The 17,179-nt window shown below is 44.2% G+C and overlaps 2 protein-coding genes, 1 long non-coding RNA gene and 1 pseudogene across 14 annotated transcripts in view; all 4 read right to left on the bottom strand.

Annotated features, from left to right (window-relative positions):
• The window catches only part of LOC132464872 (AP-3 complex subunit beta-2), a 61,451-nt gene extending 44,925 nt beyond the window's left edge, over window positions 1-16,526 (bottom strand). For 6 of the 12 annotated variants that reach the window (XM_060061507.1, XM_060061512.1, XM_060061506.1 and 3 more), the window contains exons 1-4: window positions 16,322-16,526; window positions 1,346-1,421; window positions 398-472; window positions 128-223 (exon numbers count right to left, since the gene is read on the bottom strand). In XM_060061507.1, the coding sequence (XP_059917490.1) occupies window positions 128-223; window positions 398-472; window positions 1,346-1,421; window positions 16,322-16,434 (360 nt within the window). In that variant the 5' untranslated portion in view covers window positions 16,435-16,526. The remainder of the gene's footprint in view (window positions 1-127; window positions 224-397; window positions 473-1,345; window positions 1,422-16,321) is intronic. The other 6 variants (XM_060061510.1, XM_060061516.1, XM_060061508.1 and 3 more) reach the window with 2 other exon arrangements.
• The window catches only part of LOC132464889 (uncharacterized), a 147,943-nt gene that overhangs the window by 128,583 nt on the left and 2,181 nt on the right, over window positions 1-17,179 (bottom strand). The gene's annotated exons all lie outside the window — the stretch shown is intronic.
• On the bottom strand, window positions 5,500-11,480 carry LOC132464882 (POU domain, class 4, transcription factor 2-like). The gene has a single exon (XM_060061529.1). The coding sequence runs from the start codon at window positions 7,950-7,952 to the stop codon at window positions 7,662-7,664; it is 291 nt and encodes a 96-aa protein (XP_059917512.1). The 5' UTR covers window positions 7,953-11,480; the 3' UTR covers window positions 5,500-7,661.
• On the bottom strand, window positions 12,266-12,384 carry LOC132465257 (5S ribosomal RNA; annotated as a pseudogene).

The raw sequence follows: 17,179 nt of genomic DNA, 5'->3' as shown, positions 1-17,179 counted from the left end.
CCTGTTACACCGTATGACGCTATGGAAACATCCCTCCCTCAGGCTCCAGCAGCAGCAGTAGAGCTGGAAATCTTGGGCCTCATCACCGACTGGCCTGTTCAGTACCGAGCTCTGGGATTAGCCGTACCTTCAGACCCCTCTGGAACGTGGAGATGGAGAGCAGAGCCAGGTCCTGCTGCTCCTCTGCATAGCGCACCAGGTACACATACACCAGCTTCTTCACCTGGGGCGGAGTGACAGGCAGACAGACAGACAGACAGGCAGAGAGTCAGGCACACAGAAAGAGAGACAGGTAGAGAGGAAGACATACAAACAGACAGATAGTTATTAAATTATTCCAATGGTTCTTATGGCCAGTAAGCTGAAGATATATTTCTGCAGGTAGCTGAATGCTAACCTCAATGTTCTTGCAGGCCACATTCTTCACCACAGCTGGAAAGAGATCCGAAGTATTCTTACCGCGAGCTATCATCTGGAGAGAGCAAACGCAGACAGACAAACTAATTACTTTAATGTCATTACCATTACCATGGACATGCACACACAGACTCACCCACACACACACACAGACACACACACACACACTCACACTCACACTCACACACAGCACACACACACACACACACACACACACACACACACACACACACACACACACACACACACACACACACACACACACACACACACACACACACACACACAGACAACCCATAATTACATTTGGTTCCAACGCCCAGCTGTATGTCAACACAGTGTCTTTAAACAATTACACAGTTGGTTGGATCTGGATCTCCCAGATGATAATAGTTTTACGACCTCTCTTCTCATGAAAAAATGTATGCAACCCTGATACATGAGCTACCTCAGCATGGACCAGATCTCTCCTTAGACAGACAGATCTCCTTGGACAGACAGATCTCTGGATGAATGCAGGTTTTAGCTCATTGTACATTTATCTCACATTCATCCATTATGAACCAACCACATAGTTCATAATCAAATCAAACTGATGAGGTCCCAGTTGGGAACTATACCAGTTCCTTCTGTTCCCAGTTTCCTGGCTCCCAGGAACACAGTATGGTGGACCGGACAGGCAGCAGGTTTCATCATTTGTTATAATCATTGATAGTAAATGGTTGCACGATTGTAATATTCAATATTTAAATGTATATATTTAAATATTTGTTGTATCAACTTAGAAACATCCTCCAGCCTGGCGTTCTACTCGTGTCACATCCTACGTTTTATAAAAGACAACTAAATCCTCTGAAGCACCAAGTGACCGACCCAAACTCTAACGTTTCCTCCTCCTGCATGCTGACCTTTAGCTGTTCTCACTTACCGCCACGATGCGCTTCATGGCCTCCAGCTTCAGGGAGTCTTTGTTGCTGTCCAGCATCTCCTTCAGGTCATCGTGTCTGGGGAGGGAGGGGGGGCATCAGCAACATATTGACATCAGCAACATCGTGACATCATCAACCACACCACAGTCATGATATCAGCAACATCGTGACATCATCAGCCACATCACCGTCATAATATCAGCAACACTGGGCCATCGTCGTCATCATCATGATCATGATCATCATCATCATCATCATCATCATCATCATCATCATCATCATCATCATCATCATCATTAACATCTCCCCACCCCACTGCAGCTTGTTATCGTGGCATGAATCTCTGTTCTGATCATGGCTCCAAAAATGGGATTCATTGTAATTCAAAGAAGTACAAGACAGTTAAAACAATGTTTCTTAATTACGGTAAGTTGATCACAAATAAACTCTCAGCTCTCAGCTATAAAAGCAAAGCAAATCAAAGTCTTGACTTTTATGATGAAAAGGCAGTTAGGTCAAAGCAGCAAGATGCATCACTAAATTATACCACTTAATGTTATAATAAATCCCTTGCACTGTTTCCCCTATTAGCATATGTAAACAGAGGCTTTGGTGTGAGCGTGAAAGACAGCGTGTTACAGTCCCAGACAGAACAGCAGAGGATATGAGTGAAGGAGATCCAAGCTGACACCCGCCTCCACTCCCCACACGCTCTAAGCTGACAAGGCCTATCTCCACCCCTCCCTCACCATCTAAACACTAGTGACAGACCCAAACAGCAGGACTGAACCAAACCCTAACTGAAGACAACCACGTCAGTCAAGGTATGGTGGGGTTTTGATAATTAAATACTTTCTGACCGTGAGTTTTACCGTGTTTACAACAGATTTAAGCAAAAAAGGGTTAATAAATCGTTTGGAGTTGAATTAAAACAAAAGCCAGAAAAACTATGAATTTAAAGTAATGTTCATAAAAATCCATAAAAATAAATTGTATATCCCATCAAGATATTAAAACGATCTGCTTCAACTATGCCGTTGAGATGTCACAGACTGAAAGAACGAGAGAGAATGATTGTGTAGATGCTGTTTTCTAAGACCTTCAAACAACAGGGGTTTTATTGGCTTGAAAGCAAGCTCTTAAAGCACAAGAACAAGCCTCAGTACTCCGGAAATAGGAAATCTCTTGAACCTTGATTTTAAATTCAATGAATGTAGCCATTACACATTTTACCACAAATGCACAGGTCAGAGTGGCCAAAACTTCACAGTCTCAGATTAGAATAATTCCAGGTGAGATAGTCATGCTTCATGAACAGGCAAATATTTAATGTGTTTTGGGGTGATAAAGTTTAAATGAATAAATAAACATATCCTCCAGTTTATTCGATTGCATAAACACTAAAATCAAAAGTATCACACAATTATCAGACGATTACACTGAAAAAGCAAAACATTGGCTCAGATGTACAGCACTATAAGCAAGCACAATGTCAGCCTCACACTTTTTTCAGTGATTTGTGTTGCAAAACACTAAACACACTTGTATACATTAGACACAGAAGTATATCACGATGAAACTTCCTTGCAATTCCAAAGCACTGACTGTCAAATGACCACACCTATGAGCAAATTGGTTAAACACAGCCATCAGGTGCGCAAACACATGCTTACTTAATTGTAGACACACCAATAAGGTTCAAGCACTATACAAATGCAGCAGGTAAGTTCACCAGCCTTTACTTTAACAAAAATGGAAAGAACCGGAAGAAGAGTGAGGGTGAGAGGGGGAATCAACAGGTAGACGAAGAGGAAGAGGAAGACCTGCAGCAGGAGAACATGCACGAAGAAGTGGACCAAATCTCTCTCTCTCTCTCTCTCTCTCTCTCTCTCTCTCTCTCTCTCTCTCTCTCTCTCTCTCTCTCTCTCTCTCTCTCTCTCTCTCTCTCTCTCTCTCTCTCTCTCTCTCATGCAAAAAGGCAAGCTCATGCACATTTTCTGTTTTAAAGTCTTGCACACACACACATGCACACAGGTGCGGACAACACACATATTGTATGGACGCAATCACTTTGGAAATAGGTGGGCTGTGGGTTAACCCCAGCCATATGAATACCAAACACACAGTACAGGGATGCACACATACGCAAGCAGGCACACACAGTTAGACACACAACTTCACAACAAAACACATGCACACCTATACACCTACACACAAACCTACACACCAACTTGCATGCACACACATACACAGGACCGAATTTATCAAATGAAATTCGCCAAACACTAGTCAACCATGTCCTGAATCATGGATTGACTTCAGTTTTTCACAATTGTTTAAACACATTAATCTGAACATCAGACACTATTTGCACAATCTGAAACTCATGTACCAACTGCCAATCCAATTCTGCTGAACTCCAACCACATTTTCTGCATTAGACTCAGATGCCCATTCCAAAACACACATTTTTCACAACACTACACATAATTCTCTATATCTTGCACACTCTTCCTAAATTCCCTCTCTTGCTGTTCACACAGAACACACTGCCAATCACATTTCTAAACTTTTTGTTTTTGTGCAATTAGCAATCTGCAATTTGCTATAGAAGGGTCACAGATGTTTTGTTTACAGTATTGCCAATTTTCTGTTATCTCCTTATTTTCATCCCGTAACAATAGGTTTATTATTAACCCAAAGGGAAACTTGTACATTTCAAACAGGCTACTGTAACAGATACGTAAAAACACAGAAGAAAAACATTACTTTAACACATCAACAATGACCAATATACATAAGACACAGAGGCAACAGACAGTCAAGTCTGGAATTCAGTAGTGTGCAAATTTAGCAAGGATATTACCCTAGGCAAAAATTAGTTTTTGGTCCTATTGCATCTACAAAAAGGGAATCTGAATCCCCGGCCTGAGGTGAAAACCTCAAATTTTTGGTTAAGGGGGTGGTTCTAACGGTCTTAAATCGAGTTGGCGATACGGACAACCTGTTCCTTGAAGATATAATTCATTCAATTCCTGTTTGCTGTGATTTACAGTAGACTGCAAATACATTTGGGTACAAATGCAGTATTTGTTGTAACTGTAAAGTATTGTGTGTTGTTTGCTATTTAAGCGTACGTAAAAACATTATATGGTAATATTTTCAATCCAACAGGTGACAATATGGTTTCGATCAATTAGTGTTTCATTTTGCAAAGGCTCTGAGTTGTTTCTGCTTAAGCAATTGAAAAAAACTGTAAATAAAACAACATCCAATTCAAGACTCAAATGCAAGAAAAAAAAATGCATGTAAACCCGTTTGCTCGACCGTGTGTGTGTGTGTGTGTGTGTGTGTGTGTGTGTGTGTGTGTTGAGTTAGGACTGTGTGTGTGTGTGTGTGTATTTGTGTGTGTGTGTGTGTGTGTGTGTGTGTGTGTGTGTGTGTGTGTGTGTGTGTGTGTGTGTGTGTGTGTTGAGTTAGGTTGTATGTGTTTGTGTTTGTGTGTTTTTGTGTGCGTGTTGAGTTAGAACTTTCTGTGTTTGTGTGTGTGTTGAGTTGGGACTGTGTGTGTGTGTGTGTGTGTTGAGACTGTGTGTGTATGTGTGTGTGCGTGTGCGTGTGCGTGTCCGTGTGTGTGTGTGTGTGTGTGTGTGTGTGTGTGTGTGTGTGTGTGTGTGTGTGTGTGTGTGTGTGTGTGTGTGTGTGTGTATGAGTCTGACTCCATTAAACCTCCAGGACTATAAACCAACGCGAAGAGGAAGGGAGTGGGGGGCTAAGATGGTTCCATTAATGAAATGATTCCCAAATCTCAGCTTTATGTGTGTGTGTGTGTGTGTGTGTGTGTGTGTGTGTGTGTGTGTGTGTGTGTGTGTGTGTGTGTGTGTGTGTGTGTGTGTGTGTGTGTGTGTGTGTGTGTGTGTGTGTGTGTGCGTGCATGGGCTAGGAGGTGGGGTGACATTAAATAGGATCCTGGGATGACTTCGCAAGAGATCCAAACTAGTTTCCACGGCAACAAAGAATGCAATAAATGGCAGAGAGTGAATTCCTGCCTGCCTGTCTTGCCGCAGCACAAAACAAGGGGCTAGGGCAGTAAACACGCACACGCACGCACGCACTATTATTATTAATTCACGAAACAAATAGGTACGTTTATTCTTATTAATTTTAAATCAGGATTTTCTCAAAGGAATCATCAAGCAGAATATGATCAAGAACCGCGGACAATGTCTATTAAAAGCCTGGGTGTTGTAGATTATTTTTGGACTTGATCAGAACCAGGTCACAATATAATATATAAATAAATGGGTTTGTATAAATGGTGATGCTGTTGAAACAAGAACACAAACACAACACACTTACTTAAAACTTGAGCCTAAGTAATTTTAGATGAATGTTCTGATGTGAATTATCATGTTAATACAATTTCTTCAAATAAAACGCATGATGTGAAAGTACAAATCAAGAAGACACAATCTCTTAAACTTCAAGTGCCGATCAATAATAGAGTCCTTAAAGGTTGTATCAGCGATTCTAGGCCGAAACATAAATGATCAAATTCATGTGATCTTTCCTCACGATCCGCTAGCTGCCCGCCCCATAAGCAGACCGTCAAAAAATGCGTCTCTTTAGGCAGCAAATGCTCCGAGATCGGACAGAAAAGAAAATGGTACAACCAACCACTCAAAACTGAAGTAAATAGTATTCCAACCAATGTGGAATACATTGTGGGGTTTTGCTTCTGCGTTCATGATAATTTTTACTGGATGCACGAAACACGGAAGGGAGGGGCGAGCCACCTCCGTTAGTTTGGGATCTCGCTTCGAATACCAACAGAAGTGAAGTCACCTAACATCGCTGATACAACCTTTAAATCCATGATATACTCTTAAGGCACCGTCGCCAGGTCTTTGACTTACTACAGCGTAATGGATGCCATGGACTTGCCAAGAATGAACATATTCTCAAACATTCACCTTTAGTCTTTAAAGAGTAAAGACTAAATTCCCCAGACATTTGGAGCACTCCTCTGATTTCACTTTTCACTCTTATATATAATATTCAATTGAATACAATGTTTAATATGGCTGACATTTTGTTTAGTGACATCATTCTAAATGAGTGTGTTGTTGACACACTAAATATACCCTTTGAACTCGGGTCATACCATGCATGCTGTATGTAGGCGGGAACCTGACCTTACCATGCATGCTGTTTGTAGGGGTGTATCTGGACCGTACCGTGCATGCTGTATGTTGGGGCGCATCTGGACCGTACGGTGCATGCTGTATGAAGGGGCGCGTCTGGACCATACCATGCATGCTGTATGTAGGGCGCTGTAACGTCACCCAACACCCAGGACAGGACTCTTGTTTCCATTGAGTCGTTCAGCTAATCAACGACTGAATTCACAAGCAGCCCTGAATTATTGAACCCACCAGGTAGGTCTGCACACGCCCGCGACACTCGGGTTACCTGAAGCACAGCCTGTGGTCTGCCAGCCCTGGCTAACCAGCTGAAACACTCCTTGGAGCCTGGAAGTTAAGGCTAGCTAACTCTGGCTAACCCGCTGAAACACTCCCTGGAGTCTGGGGGTTACGGTTAGCTAACCCTGGCTAGCCCGCTGAAACACTCCCTGGAGTCTGGAGGTTAAGGATAGCTTACTCCGGCTAACCTGCTGAAACACTCCCTCTTAGAGGAGGTTGAGGCAAGGAAAGGCCTTTTTTGACACTCAAATCAGAGGGGATTGTGAGGGTCCTGTGGTGTGAGGAAGGAGAGTGTAGTGGAAAGAGGGCTGGATCTCACAGTCGAAAAGTACTAGGGCCGATCGCCAATAACCAACTCCCACTGTCCTTCAGCGAGGGAACATGAATCTGGACAAAATTGTAAATTGCAATGTGATTGCTGCATAATTGAGATCATTGAGATGCTAAACCAACAGACTGCAGACAATGCCTTTCCTGTGAGCGACTTTAAATGTTAATTAAAAAGTTAAATTAATTCAAAACTTCCAGTTACCTACCTCAGCTATTATTTTGAGGTGCCTCTGAACGGGGTAAGTGTGTTTCAGCCTCATGGACGTACAGCCCCAGAGACAGTTTCTCACCATATGTTTGTATATAAAACGGCAAACACAAAAATGCAAGCCACAATTGCATAAGATGTATTTGCCAGCTTGTGCAATGTCTTGAAACGCTAAGGTTGTTAATCCACTTTAAACCGCTCCTCTATGGTGACACCTGATGCCCGGTAAGGCCACACTGAGTATAGATGTGATGCTCATGTATAGAGCTGCAAGCCCCGGTTCCCTCTGGTGTCCTACCGCAGGGGTTGGGTCTGGCCGCCACCACCACCTCCACCTTCCTCCAGCGGGGCACGTTCCTCAGAGTTGTGTCCTCCTCCTCCACCTCCGCCGCCACCGGAGCCCCCGGAGCGGAGGTGGCGGAGTTCGTCTGGCTGCAGGGCGCTGTACCAGGCCTGGTGGGCTCCGTCAGGGCTGAGCACGGGGCTCTTGTCCTCCTCCTGGAAGCCCTGGACCTGGTTCTGCACCGTCTTCACCATGTTGACCGCGTTGACGGGCAGCTGCAGCAGCTTCTGCATGGGAGTCATCTTGAAGAACCGGATACCAAGGAGGAACTCAGAAAGGCCGAAGAAGTCAACGAAGGAGTCAACGAGGAATCCAAAAGAGCCCAATAGGGAAGCCAATGAGGAAGCCAACGAGGAATCAAAGAGGACTTGAAAGAGGAAGCCTAGAGGATACAACGAGGAGCGCTGCAGGCAGGGGGAGTGAGGTAACCCACCACTTGTTGCTGCTCCGGTTAGAGAGAGTGAGAGGTGAGAGAGAGCGCAAGAGAGCTAGTGTAGGAAAGTGAGCACGAGGACAAATGAGAGAGCGGCCAAGAAATACTGACACCACTACTCCAAGACACTGGCGCCTGCTGGAAGCAGGGATTGTGAAAGGATCGCAATCCAAAACATAATCAGCAAATCTTCTTCCGCGATTAGACACACAAGTTTTCCAAGATGCTTCAGGTTTTTGTTTTTTCTATAGCAGCTGTCAATACTCCAATCCACGAGCCGAGACCAAACGTATTCCAGATCGTGCCAGCTGTGTTCCTGAATGAGGTGCATCAGGGCTTGTCGCCGTAAGTCTTCGCCCACCAGTGGAGTTCTGTTCCGTGTCCCTGGATCTCACAGCATCCCAGAGGAACGTGTCTTACTGTACACATCCAGAGGCAGATGCTGACCGGGCGAAAGAGGAGAGGGGACTGCGAGAGAGACGGAGACAGAGAGAGAGGGGTGTGGAGTACAATTTGTCACCAGCTTCTCCTCTCACAGCTCCTCCTCCTCTCCTCTCTAGCTCCACCTACTAATGCTCGGCTGGTTTCATGCAACGCTGCCGAGGACAGAGAACCACCGTCTCTCTTTGTCTCGCTCTCTTGCTCTCTCTCACTCCCTCGCTCCTCTCTATCACAATATTTCCCTCCGAATGCACACTCCCTCTCACTCCGCTCTCACACCTAATTCACACACTGTTGCTTTATCCTCTCTCTCTCTCTCTCTCTCTCTCTCTCTCTCTCTCTCTCTCTCTCTCTCTCTCTCTTTCTCTCTCTCTCTCTCTCTCTCTCTCTCTCTCTCTTTCTCTCTCTCTCTCTCTCTCTCTCTCTATGATCTGGCGTTCTGCTCTGTTATGTTGACATTCTGCCTCTGTGATCATTTCCCCTACACACACAAACACACACATACATACACACACACACAAACATACATGCACGCACACACACAAACATACACACATGAAAATACACACACACGCGCGCGCACACACACACACACACACACACACACACACACACACACACACACACACACACACACACACACACACATACACACACACACACAGCATCCTTCAATGTCCTTATCTCCGCCTCTTGCATTTGCATGTAAATTCTCTGGTTCATTTAATTTCTGTCTCTCTCTGTATCTCTCTCTGTCTCTCTCTCCAGCTCTCTCTATCATTCTCTCCCCTTTCTACTCCTTTATTACTCTCTGGGGTCCCTCTTTCTGGTCTTATTTCTTCTCCTTCTCGCTCCTTTCATCTCTGTGGGCCCTCAGGAAACATCTTTTTGCCTCAAATCATTTAATATTCCACTTTTCTTCCTTCTCTTCTAACATGAGTCAGCTTTCACATCTGTGTCATGATGGAGCAGGTCTCTTGTTCTATTACTCTATCTCTCTCTCTCTCTCTCTCTCTCTCTCTCTCTCTCTCTCTCTCTCTCTCTCTCTCTCTGTCTTCTTTTCTCACTCTCAACTCTCTCTGTCTAAATGCATCCCTCTTCCTCTCTGTCTCTCGCTATATTTACATCTCACTATCTCTCTTGCTTTTGTTGACATACAAGATGTGCAACATGTGTCACAAAGAATGTGAGTGAGAGGCTCTCAAAGTCAGACATTGTTCATAGCATGTCTAGATTTGGTGTTTGCTAGTTACGAAAATCTGACTTTCTATTAAAATCAAAATTCTGATGGCAGAAGAGAACTCAAATCTGCCTCGGATGGGGCGCATCACTCGCTTCATCTGTTCGGACCAATCACAGCGCTTGAGGCAGGGATCTGGGACACTTGTTTACCACAGACTCAGTCAGCCATATTAGACTGTAAAAAAGGGTCTAAAGGTCTCAATAAACAGCTTGGAAACTGGGCGCTGTAGAAATATACTTATTAAAAAACCTTATTAAAGCTTTATCCACATGTTCAAATTAGTTTCCTTTGGCAGAACATCTCCTTAACGAGCCAGGATACAAAGGACTTTTTCACCTTTGGCAGCTAGTCTCTGGCCCAGCTGCCAAACCAAGACACAGTAGGACTGCTGGTTCTGAGGTTCTGCTATAACATAGTAGGACGGCTGGATCAGAGGTTCGGCTGTAACATAGTAGGACTGCTGGATCAGAGGTTCTGCTGTAACATAGTAGGACTGCTGGATCAGAGGTTCTGCTGTAACATAGTAGGACTGCTGGATCAGAGGTTCTGCTATAAGACAGCAGGACTGCTGGATCAGAGGTTCTGCTGTAACATAGTAGGACTGCTGTATTAGTTGCAAACTCATGATAACCGATTGGTTGAGTTAATGACCAAGTTAATAACTCAACAGTCACAGTTATAGGTTATGATGCATTACATGAAACTTAGGGTTAGTTTACAATTTGTATACTGATACCGTATTAATTGTTTCATTAATGAATTGACAATGTTCAGCACATTCAACAAAAACCTACTAAACATTAGTTCAATATGGATGCCTTAATTGCAGTCGGAACATGAGTTAGTCACAGCTAACTAAATAAACATGAATAATTTATACATACGCACAAACGCAGCCTTGAAATGAACGTTGGCCTTCACTGAATGAAGTCTAATAAAACCCAGTTACTTAAAAGGGTTTTTGGGTTGCCTTGGGTATCTTTTATATCACTTTATTCTCAGAGAAAGAGAAATCCCAGCCCAAAGACGACATGTGTGCGACTGGAGTCGTGTTGCAGGCCTGTTGAAGCAGACTGCCTCTTAGAGGAGAATTTCACCAGTGGATACTTATACCGGTGGCGTATTAAAAGTGGGTCATATATGTAGTCGAATAGTAACATAAATTTGGTGCCTTCTTGACCTGAGCAAAACAGACTTTTTGGAGCTTGTGGATTGAAGACATGAACTCCCACAATGCCAATCAACGTTAAATCACTGAGGGACGTAAAATAACAGCCAATCAGCGTTCACTCCCTGCAGTCCAGAGTGAGCTGCAGCATGGAGGAGAAGAGATTGTTGCTGTTTGCGTAGTTCTCGAGATCTATGTCTAAATAATATTATATTATAGAATATATAGGTATCTATATAATATAATATATAATATCACAGCCAAAAGATGTGTGCGCCTCCAGATGCTATTATGAATTGAAGACTGCGTCGGGTTCTCAGACCTCTCTAGTATTCCCACAACAAGAAAAGACTCGTTGTGAGGGTTATCTCGGCCAGAGTCCTGCACGGGTTCGGGTACCAGCGTCTAATTTTCCATCGGGTGAGGGTCGGGCGTCGGTATCAATTTATAGCGGGTCTGGTCGGGTGCGGAATGCAATACGCGGGTACAGGTTTGCAAATAAGCCCTGTGTATTGAGTCTCAGACATGGTGGAGAAGGAATTAGGTGAAGAAACGTTGGCTTTGACTCTCTGAAGTCCAGATTGAACCTCGACTTCAGATTGATGTGGAAGGACCGTAGCCTTCAGAGATCCCGACGCAGCATTTATTGATAATATCATACAGAGGCTCACACAGGTTTTGGCTTTGATATTATATATCATATTATAGATGTCAAATATTATATTATATCATTTTGATAAAGAACTCCAGGTCTCCCGCCAGAGCTCCGGGACTATATCTTAGAGAACATGGCCAATAGCTGTGTGCACCGGATAATATTAGGATGGATGATGATGGATTGGATTAGCGCTTTTCTAGACACTCAAAGACGCTTTACAGTGAAGGCGGGGACCACATTCACCATCACCAGTCTGTAGCACTCACATGGGTAATGCACGGCAGCCATTCTGCGCCAGACCACTCACCACACACCAGCTTGAGGTGGACAGTAAGGGAATTAAGGAGTCAGCCATTATATATTATACAGGAGGAAGATCAGGGGGCCAGATTGAATGTGCCTGGTTGGGCCAAGACACCGGGGAAGCCTCTACTCTTTGCGATCAGTCTCTTGGGTTCCTTTATGACCACAGTGAGGGAGGATCACAGTATTAAGTCTCCTCTGAAGGAAGGCACGTTCCATAGCACAGTGTACCCGTCACTGCACTGGGGCAATCGGGATAGATGTTATGGCCAGAGGGAAGAGTACCACCTATTGGCCACCACCCGTTAACACTTACAGCACCTGGTTTACCCAGGCGGTCTCCCATCCATGTACTAACCAGCCCCGACCATGCTTAGCTTCTGAGATCAAACGAGATCGGGCGTGACCATGGTGGTAAGGCCAATTACGTATAAATGACTGCGTCTCTGGTACTATATCATTGCTTTTGTAGCGCTCGTGTAATCTACCGGTCACTAGTGATGTTACGTTTTGCGTCGAGGCATCGAGGCGTGTGTCGAGTATCTCGGCTCCTCCCCCAGCGAAGCTCCGCTTCGAGTAGGATTCACGTTGGCAAAATGACGTAGGGTGTGACGTTCGAGGCTTCGCCTCGGGCTTCTGCTTCGAAATATGGGTTCAGTATTGGCGGGAGATTTCGACTATAAAGATGTCCCGTATACGATCACAACCTTGTGGTATATTCAATATACCACTAGTCTGTGATCGTAGTAGTTTGAGCATTGCATTTTCTGTAGTATCAATCGAAACATCACACATTGTGTAAACATCACGTAGGGAGCTACGTGAAACATTACCCCCCCTGCACCTCCCTCCAAAGTTACACAAAACACTGTCCCCCACATCTCATCCACATTTCCCCTTTTACAAAATCAGTTCTATCATTCTGCCAAAAAAATTCAATAACCACTGTCCGAACACTTTAATGGCTATTAAATTAATGAGTCCTTCTCAGTTATCATGCAGTGTGGGTCGGCTTAGCTCAGGTGGTAAAGCAGTTGATCTGTAACCAGTAGGTTGCTAGTTCAATCCCCAGCTCCTCCTAGCTCAGTGTTGTCTTCACCCTGTCACTTTGCTCCTGACAGCTGACTGTCGCCTTGCATGGTTGACTCTGCCGTCAGTGTGTCAATGTGTGTATTTACCGATGTAAGTCGCATTGGATAAAAGCGTCTGTTAAGTCACACTTTTGCCAAATGATTTATTTTCTAGCATGAGCTCTGTGCCATTTTATGAATGTCACACTCACACACATGTATCACTGAAATGACTTCAATTCTCAAATGATTTAATGTTGTATCGGCACACGAAGCAAAAATCACATTTTGGGTTGGGTTGTCATAATTTCATTCACCACTAGATGTCCCTAGCGTACTCATTTGAAGCTTCGAGCACGAACCACTTTGGTGGTTCATCTGGCTTTGAGGCTTTGACGTTTCATGAGGCATCATCTCGGCACCACTACCGGTCACACCGTTCACACGGTAACGTAGCGCAAATTCACACCGGTGTACTTTCTATACCGTTTTTATACCATACACCCCTAAATCTGGCACTGATCTGATCTATAGGTCTTTAGTGTTAGTGGGTCCCACCCCCTAGGCGGGTTTGAAAGTGAGGAACTAGTGCTTGTAGTTCGTTAGAGCCCCCCCCCCCCCCTTACACTTCCTGCTTTAAAAGACGGAAAAATCTTAATTTAGCGCAATTTAAAGCAGGAAGGGATCTCTCCCGTCTCAGGGGAAAATGAGGGAATGCAAGACCATTCAAAAAATGACTGGGTTTCTAACAATACAAAGCTTAATGCAAATGAGTGAAGTGTCCCTTTAAAGCAGCCAACCAGTGGCACTGCCAGTGTGACCGTGGACACGTCATACTAGAAAAGAACCAGACTTAATCTGTATTCAGGTCATCCAAAAAGGGATAGAGAATTATGAGAAATGATCATGAATGAGCAGGGATGAGCAGATAACACAGTCCTACCGGAGAGTCATCAGCCATGAGAAAGGATGATGTTTCCAAGGAAACAGGACTCCACAATACAGGCAGGGCCATCACTGTCACTGCTTAAAGAGGAACCCGTTCACCGGCTGCGGCTTACGGGGCGCTGCAGTCATGAAGAACGGTTGTCATTGACAGTAGAGAACGCTGCAGGTGCCTTTTATCATTTTGTCTGCTGAGGATAAACCTCATTCAGTTGTACCTTGTTTTGTCCACATGGGGCATAATAGAAGATGTAAAGAGCATGCATAAACTGCCTTTTAAGCAAGAAAATATCATATGAGACTATTATGAATGGCATAAAGGGAGGGAGGCTGTTTTCTATTGCAGAAAGTGAAAGTCATCCATTCCCATCAGTGTTGTATTAGTGCCAATGACTCGGAGCCCCCTGCTGACAGAAACATTCAGTTTGCTTGAAGCAGGGATTCTATTCACACAGGCGCCTAACACTAGATCAGCATCTCAGATAATCTCTCAATGTGATTCATTTAAATGGTTGGTCTCTGCATTCAATGCCACATAACCTTGGCCCGGAATAATTTATTGTCTAGATATTATAATGTTATTATGATCTAATGATGGATTTTGCTGAAAAAATACATGCCATTCTATTTACTATTTAGTCATTATCTTAGAGACTTTTAACCAAAGTACCGGTCATTAAGGCGTCAGTTGAGCTCAGACATCTTTCTCGAAGATAACATCAAGAATTTATGGCATGTCACTTAAACGAGTCTCATGACATGCATGACAACAGGGGTGTTGTTAACATGTCATGATGAGCGGAGCCAGACTAGAGGGACGGACCCCTTCCAGCCAACGCTAGTTGGGGTCGTTTTTCAGAAGGATGCTGGCTCAGGATGTGGAGTCAAAATCCAGTCAACAATATCTACGAGTCAGTAATCACATTCACAATTTAAAGCCAGCCAGAATCAGTAGAATTAAATTAAAGGGCCATATAGTGAGAAGGGTCAGGTTGTTGATGCCAACATATTGGGTTTCAGTCTCCAGTGTGAATTCTGCTCGGGGGCTTTTCCATAATGCTGTAAACAACGCCACAATGTAATGACAACATGAGTTGTAGCTGATTTGTTTGAATGGTTTTATTTATCAAAGTACAAATATAAATATGCAACACAGAACAGCAGTTGGAATATGTTGTTTAAAGTAAGTGTGTGTAGCTGGAAGCCTCTGTCTTTCCCTCTATGCCAGGAAAACACAAAATAACATTCTCATCAGAGATACTTCTGCCTTGGTAAAATATTCAGCACAAGTATTAAATTAATTTGCCCTCTGTGACAAAATTCCTAATGTCAAATATAAAAAGTTAACAGTATGCACCAATGTGTCTGACTAATGTACTAGATGGGCTAAGGTAATAGCCTATAATCTTTTTCTGAACTTTCTAACCATCCCCTGCTGCTTTCATATTCAGCAAAGAGTTATATTTAGTAGAAGTAGCATTAAGTACCGCCAGCAGAACAATGAGCTGTCCATACTAGAGGTGCTGAATCCCTAGCAGCCACCGACACCAGGGCCTGTGGGCTGGGAGAGGATCATCGGTTATACCGTTATCCTGTTCAAACGCTACGCAAATTCCGCTCTCATAACTAATATGAGCTAAGTACACCTGTTTACTGACCATGGAACAAGAAATAATACGAAAAGGACAATAACACCAAAAAACGTCAAAGCGATTTAATATGGACTTTGTACGTCAATTTCGAAAAAGCATTCTACATCTCCATGTAACGGAAATGGATAACTCTATGAAAAGTCCCGCCCACTTTTCTCCGCTAATCCTATGTAGCTGAAAGTCCCGCCCTCTTTCTCGCCAATGACGCTCATGATGGGCATGCCGTTCCAGTCCAGATCTGAACGCCTGGGATCGAGTAGGTTGGCCTGTGTGTATGTATCGCCCAGGGGTTTTACATTGACTTTATAAACCATGGATACCATTAAAACACATTGCAAAGGCAATCCAAACGGAACGCGACCAGACGCCACCTTCTCCGGAGCAAAGAGTAGGTATGGAGGACAAAGTCAGCTATCCTTCAGCCGCAAATCACAGCAGACAGCCCAACGTAAGCAGGTCAACTGTAGTTAACAACAACCGATTCATGCACGCACTGCTCCAATAATAACACAAAGTGTGTGTGCAGACACCTGGCGTTCCTTAGGCTGCACCATGTAGCCCAATGAAACACACTTCCTATATATCTCAGCAGCCAGGAAATTACATCCCCATTGCACCTCCCCCTCCCATACAGCACCACGGACAAGGCTTCTCTAGACTGCCGTGGAACGGCGTCCACACATCCACCAAACTCGTACCTCTTGTAGTCGGAGGAGAAGATGCCCCCACTGGCCGGATCGTGGCCGTACTCCGGCTCCCCGACACTAGACGAGCCTCCCTTCTCATCGCTGAACGCGGAGCTGGCCGACATGGCGCCTAGGAGCAGAGCGATGGATGGGCTTAGTGCAGGAGGGATCGCTCTTAAAGGCGCACAGCGTTATCTCGCCCGGATACCGCGATGCTGCGAGTGTCGTCCAAGCGGCAGATGCTCCAGTCACGTGATCTATCCATCCAGCCATGGTGCCCCGGTAGGCCTATAGTAACCCATTAAATTATCCAGTCAGGCCATAGCAACCAAATACATCCAGTAGGGCCATAGCAACACAATATATCCAGTATGGCCATATCAACCCAATACATCCAAGTAGACCACACTTATTAATTTTTTTCGATAATGCGCAGAGTACAGAGTAGTAGCCCATACATTAGTCTCCTTCAAACCTTTACCCAGCAATGCCTTATTGAATTTGTTGAGTTTAATCAGAATTTGCGTTCTAAATGTACATTGCGGCTACCTGTATAGGCCTATTCTTGTTTTTTCAAATGTACATTGAATCTGAAATATGCCAAAAGTCTGAATCAGTCTGAATCTTTAAGTAGACCTAGCCTGGCTCCGCCCGCCTAAGTACTTCCGCTCAATTTGAATTTCCCTTCTCTGTACAAATGAAATGAAATGAAGTGAAGTACGAGGGTCTGGTAGAACCAGGCTAAAGTAGACCTATGGATCCATAACACATGAACATATTACATTCGCCACAAGGTGGCACTTGAACGCAAGTTACGAGAGGCTCAGTGATTTCATTTGTCATTCATGACTAAAAACTCTCCTTAAATAA

The sequence above is a fragment of the Gadus macrocephalus genome, chromosome 9 (assembly GCF_031168955.1).
Source record: "Gadus macrocephalus chromosome 9, ASM3116895v1".
Taxonomy (NCBI): Eukaryota; Metazoa; Chordata; class Actinopteri; order Gadiformes; family Gadidae; genus Gadus; species Gadus macrocephalus.
Note: the sequence above shows the minus strand (reverse complement) of the source record. Positions and strands in the feature narration are given on the sequence as shown.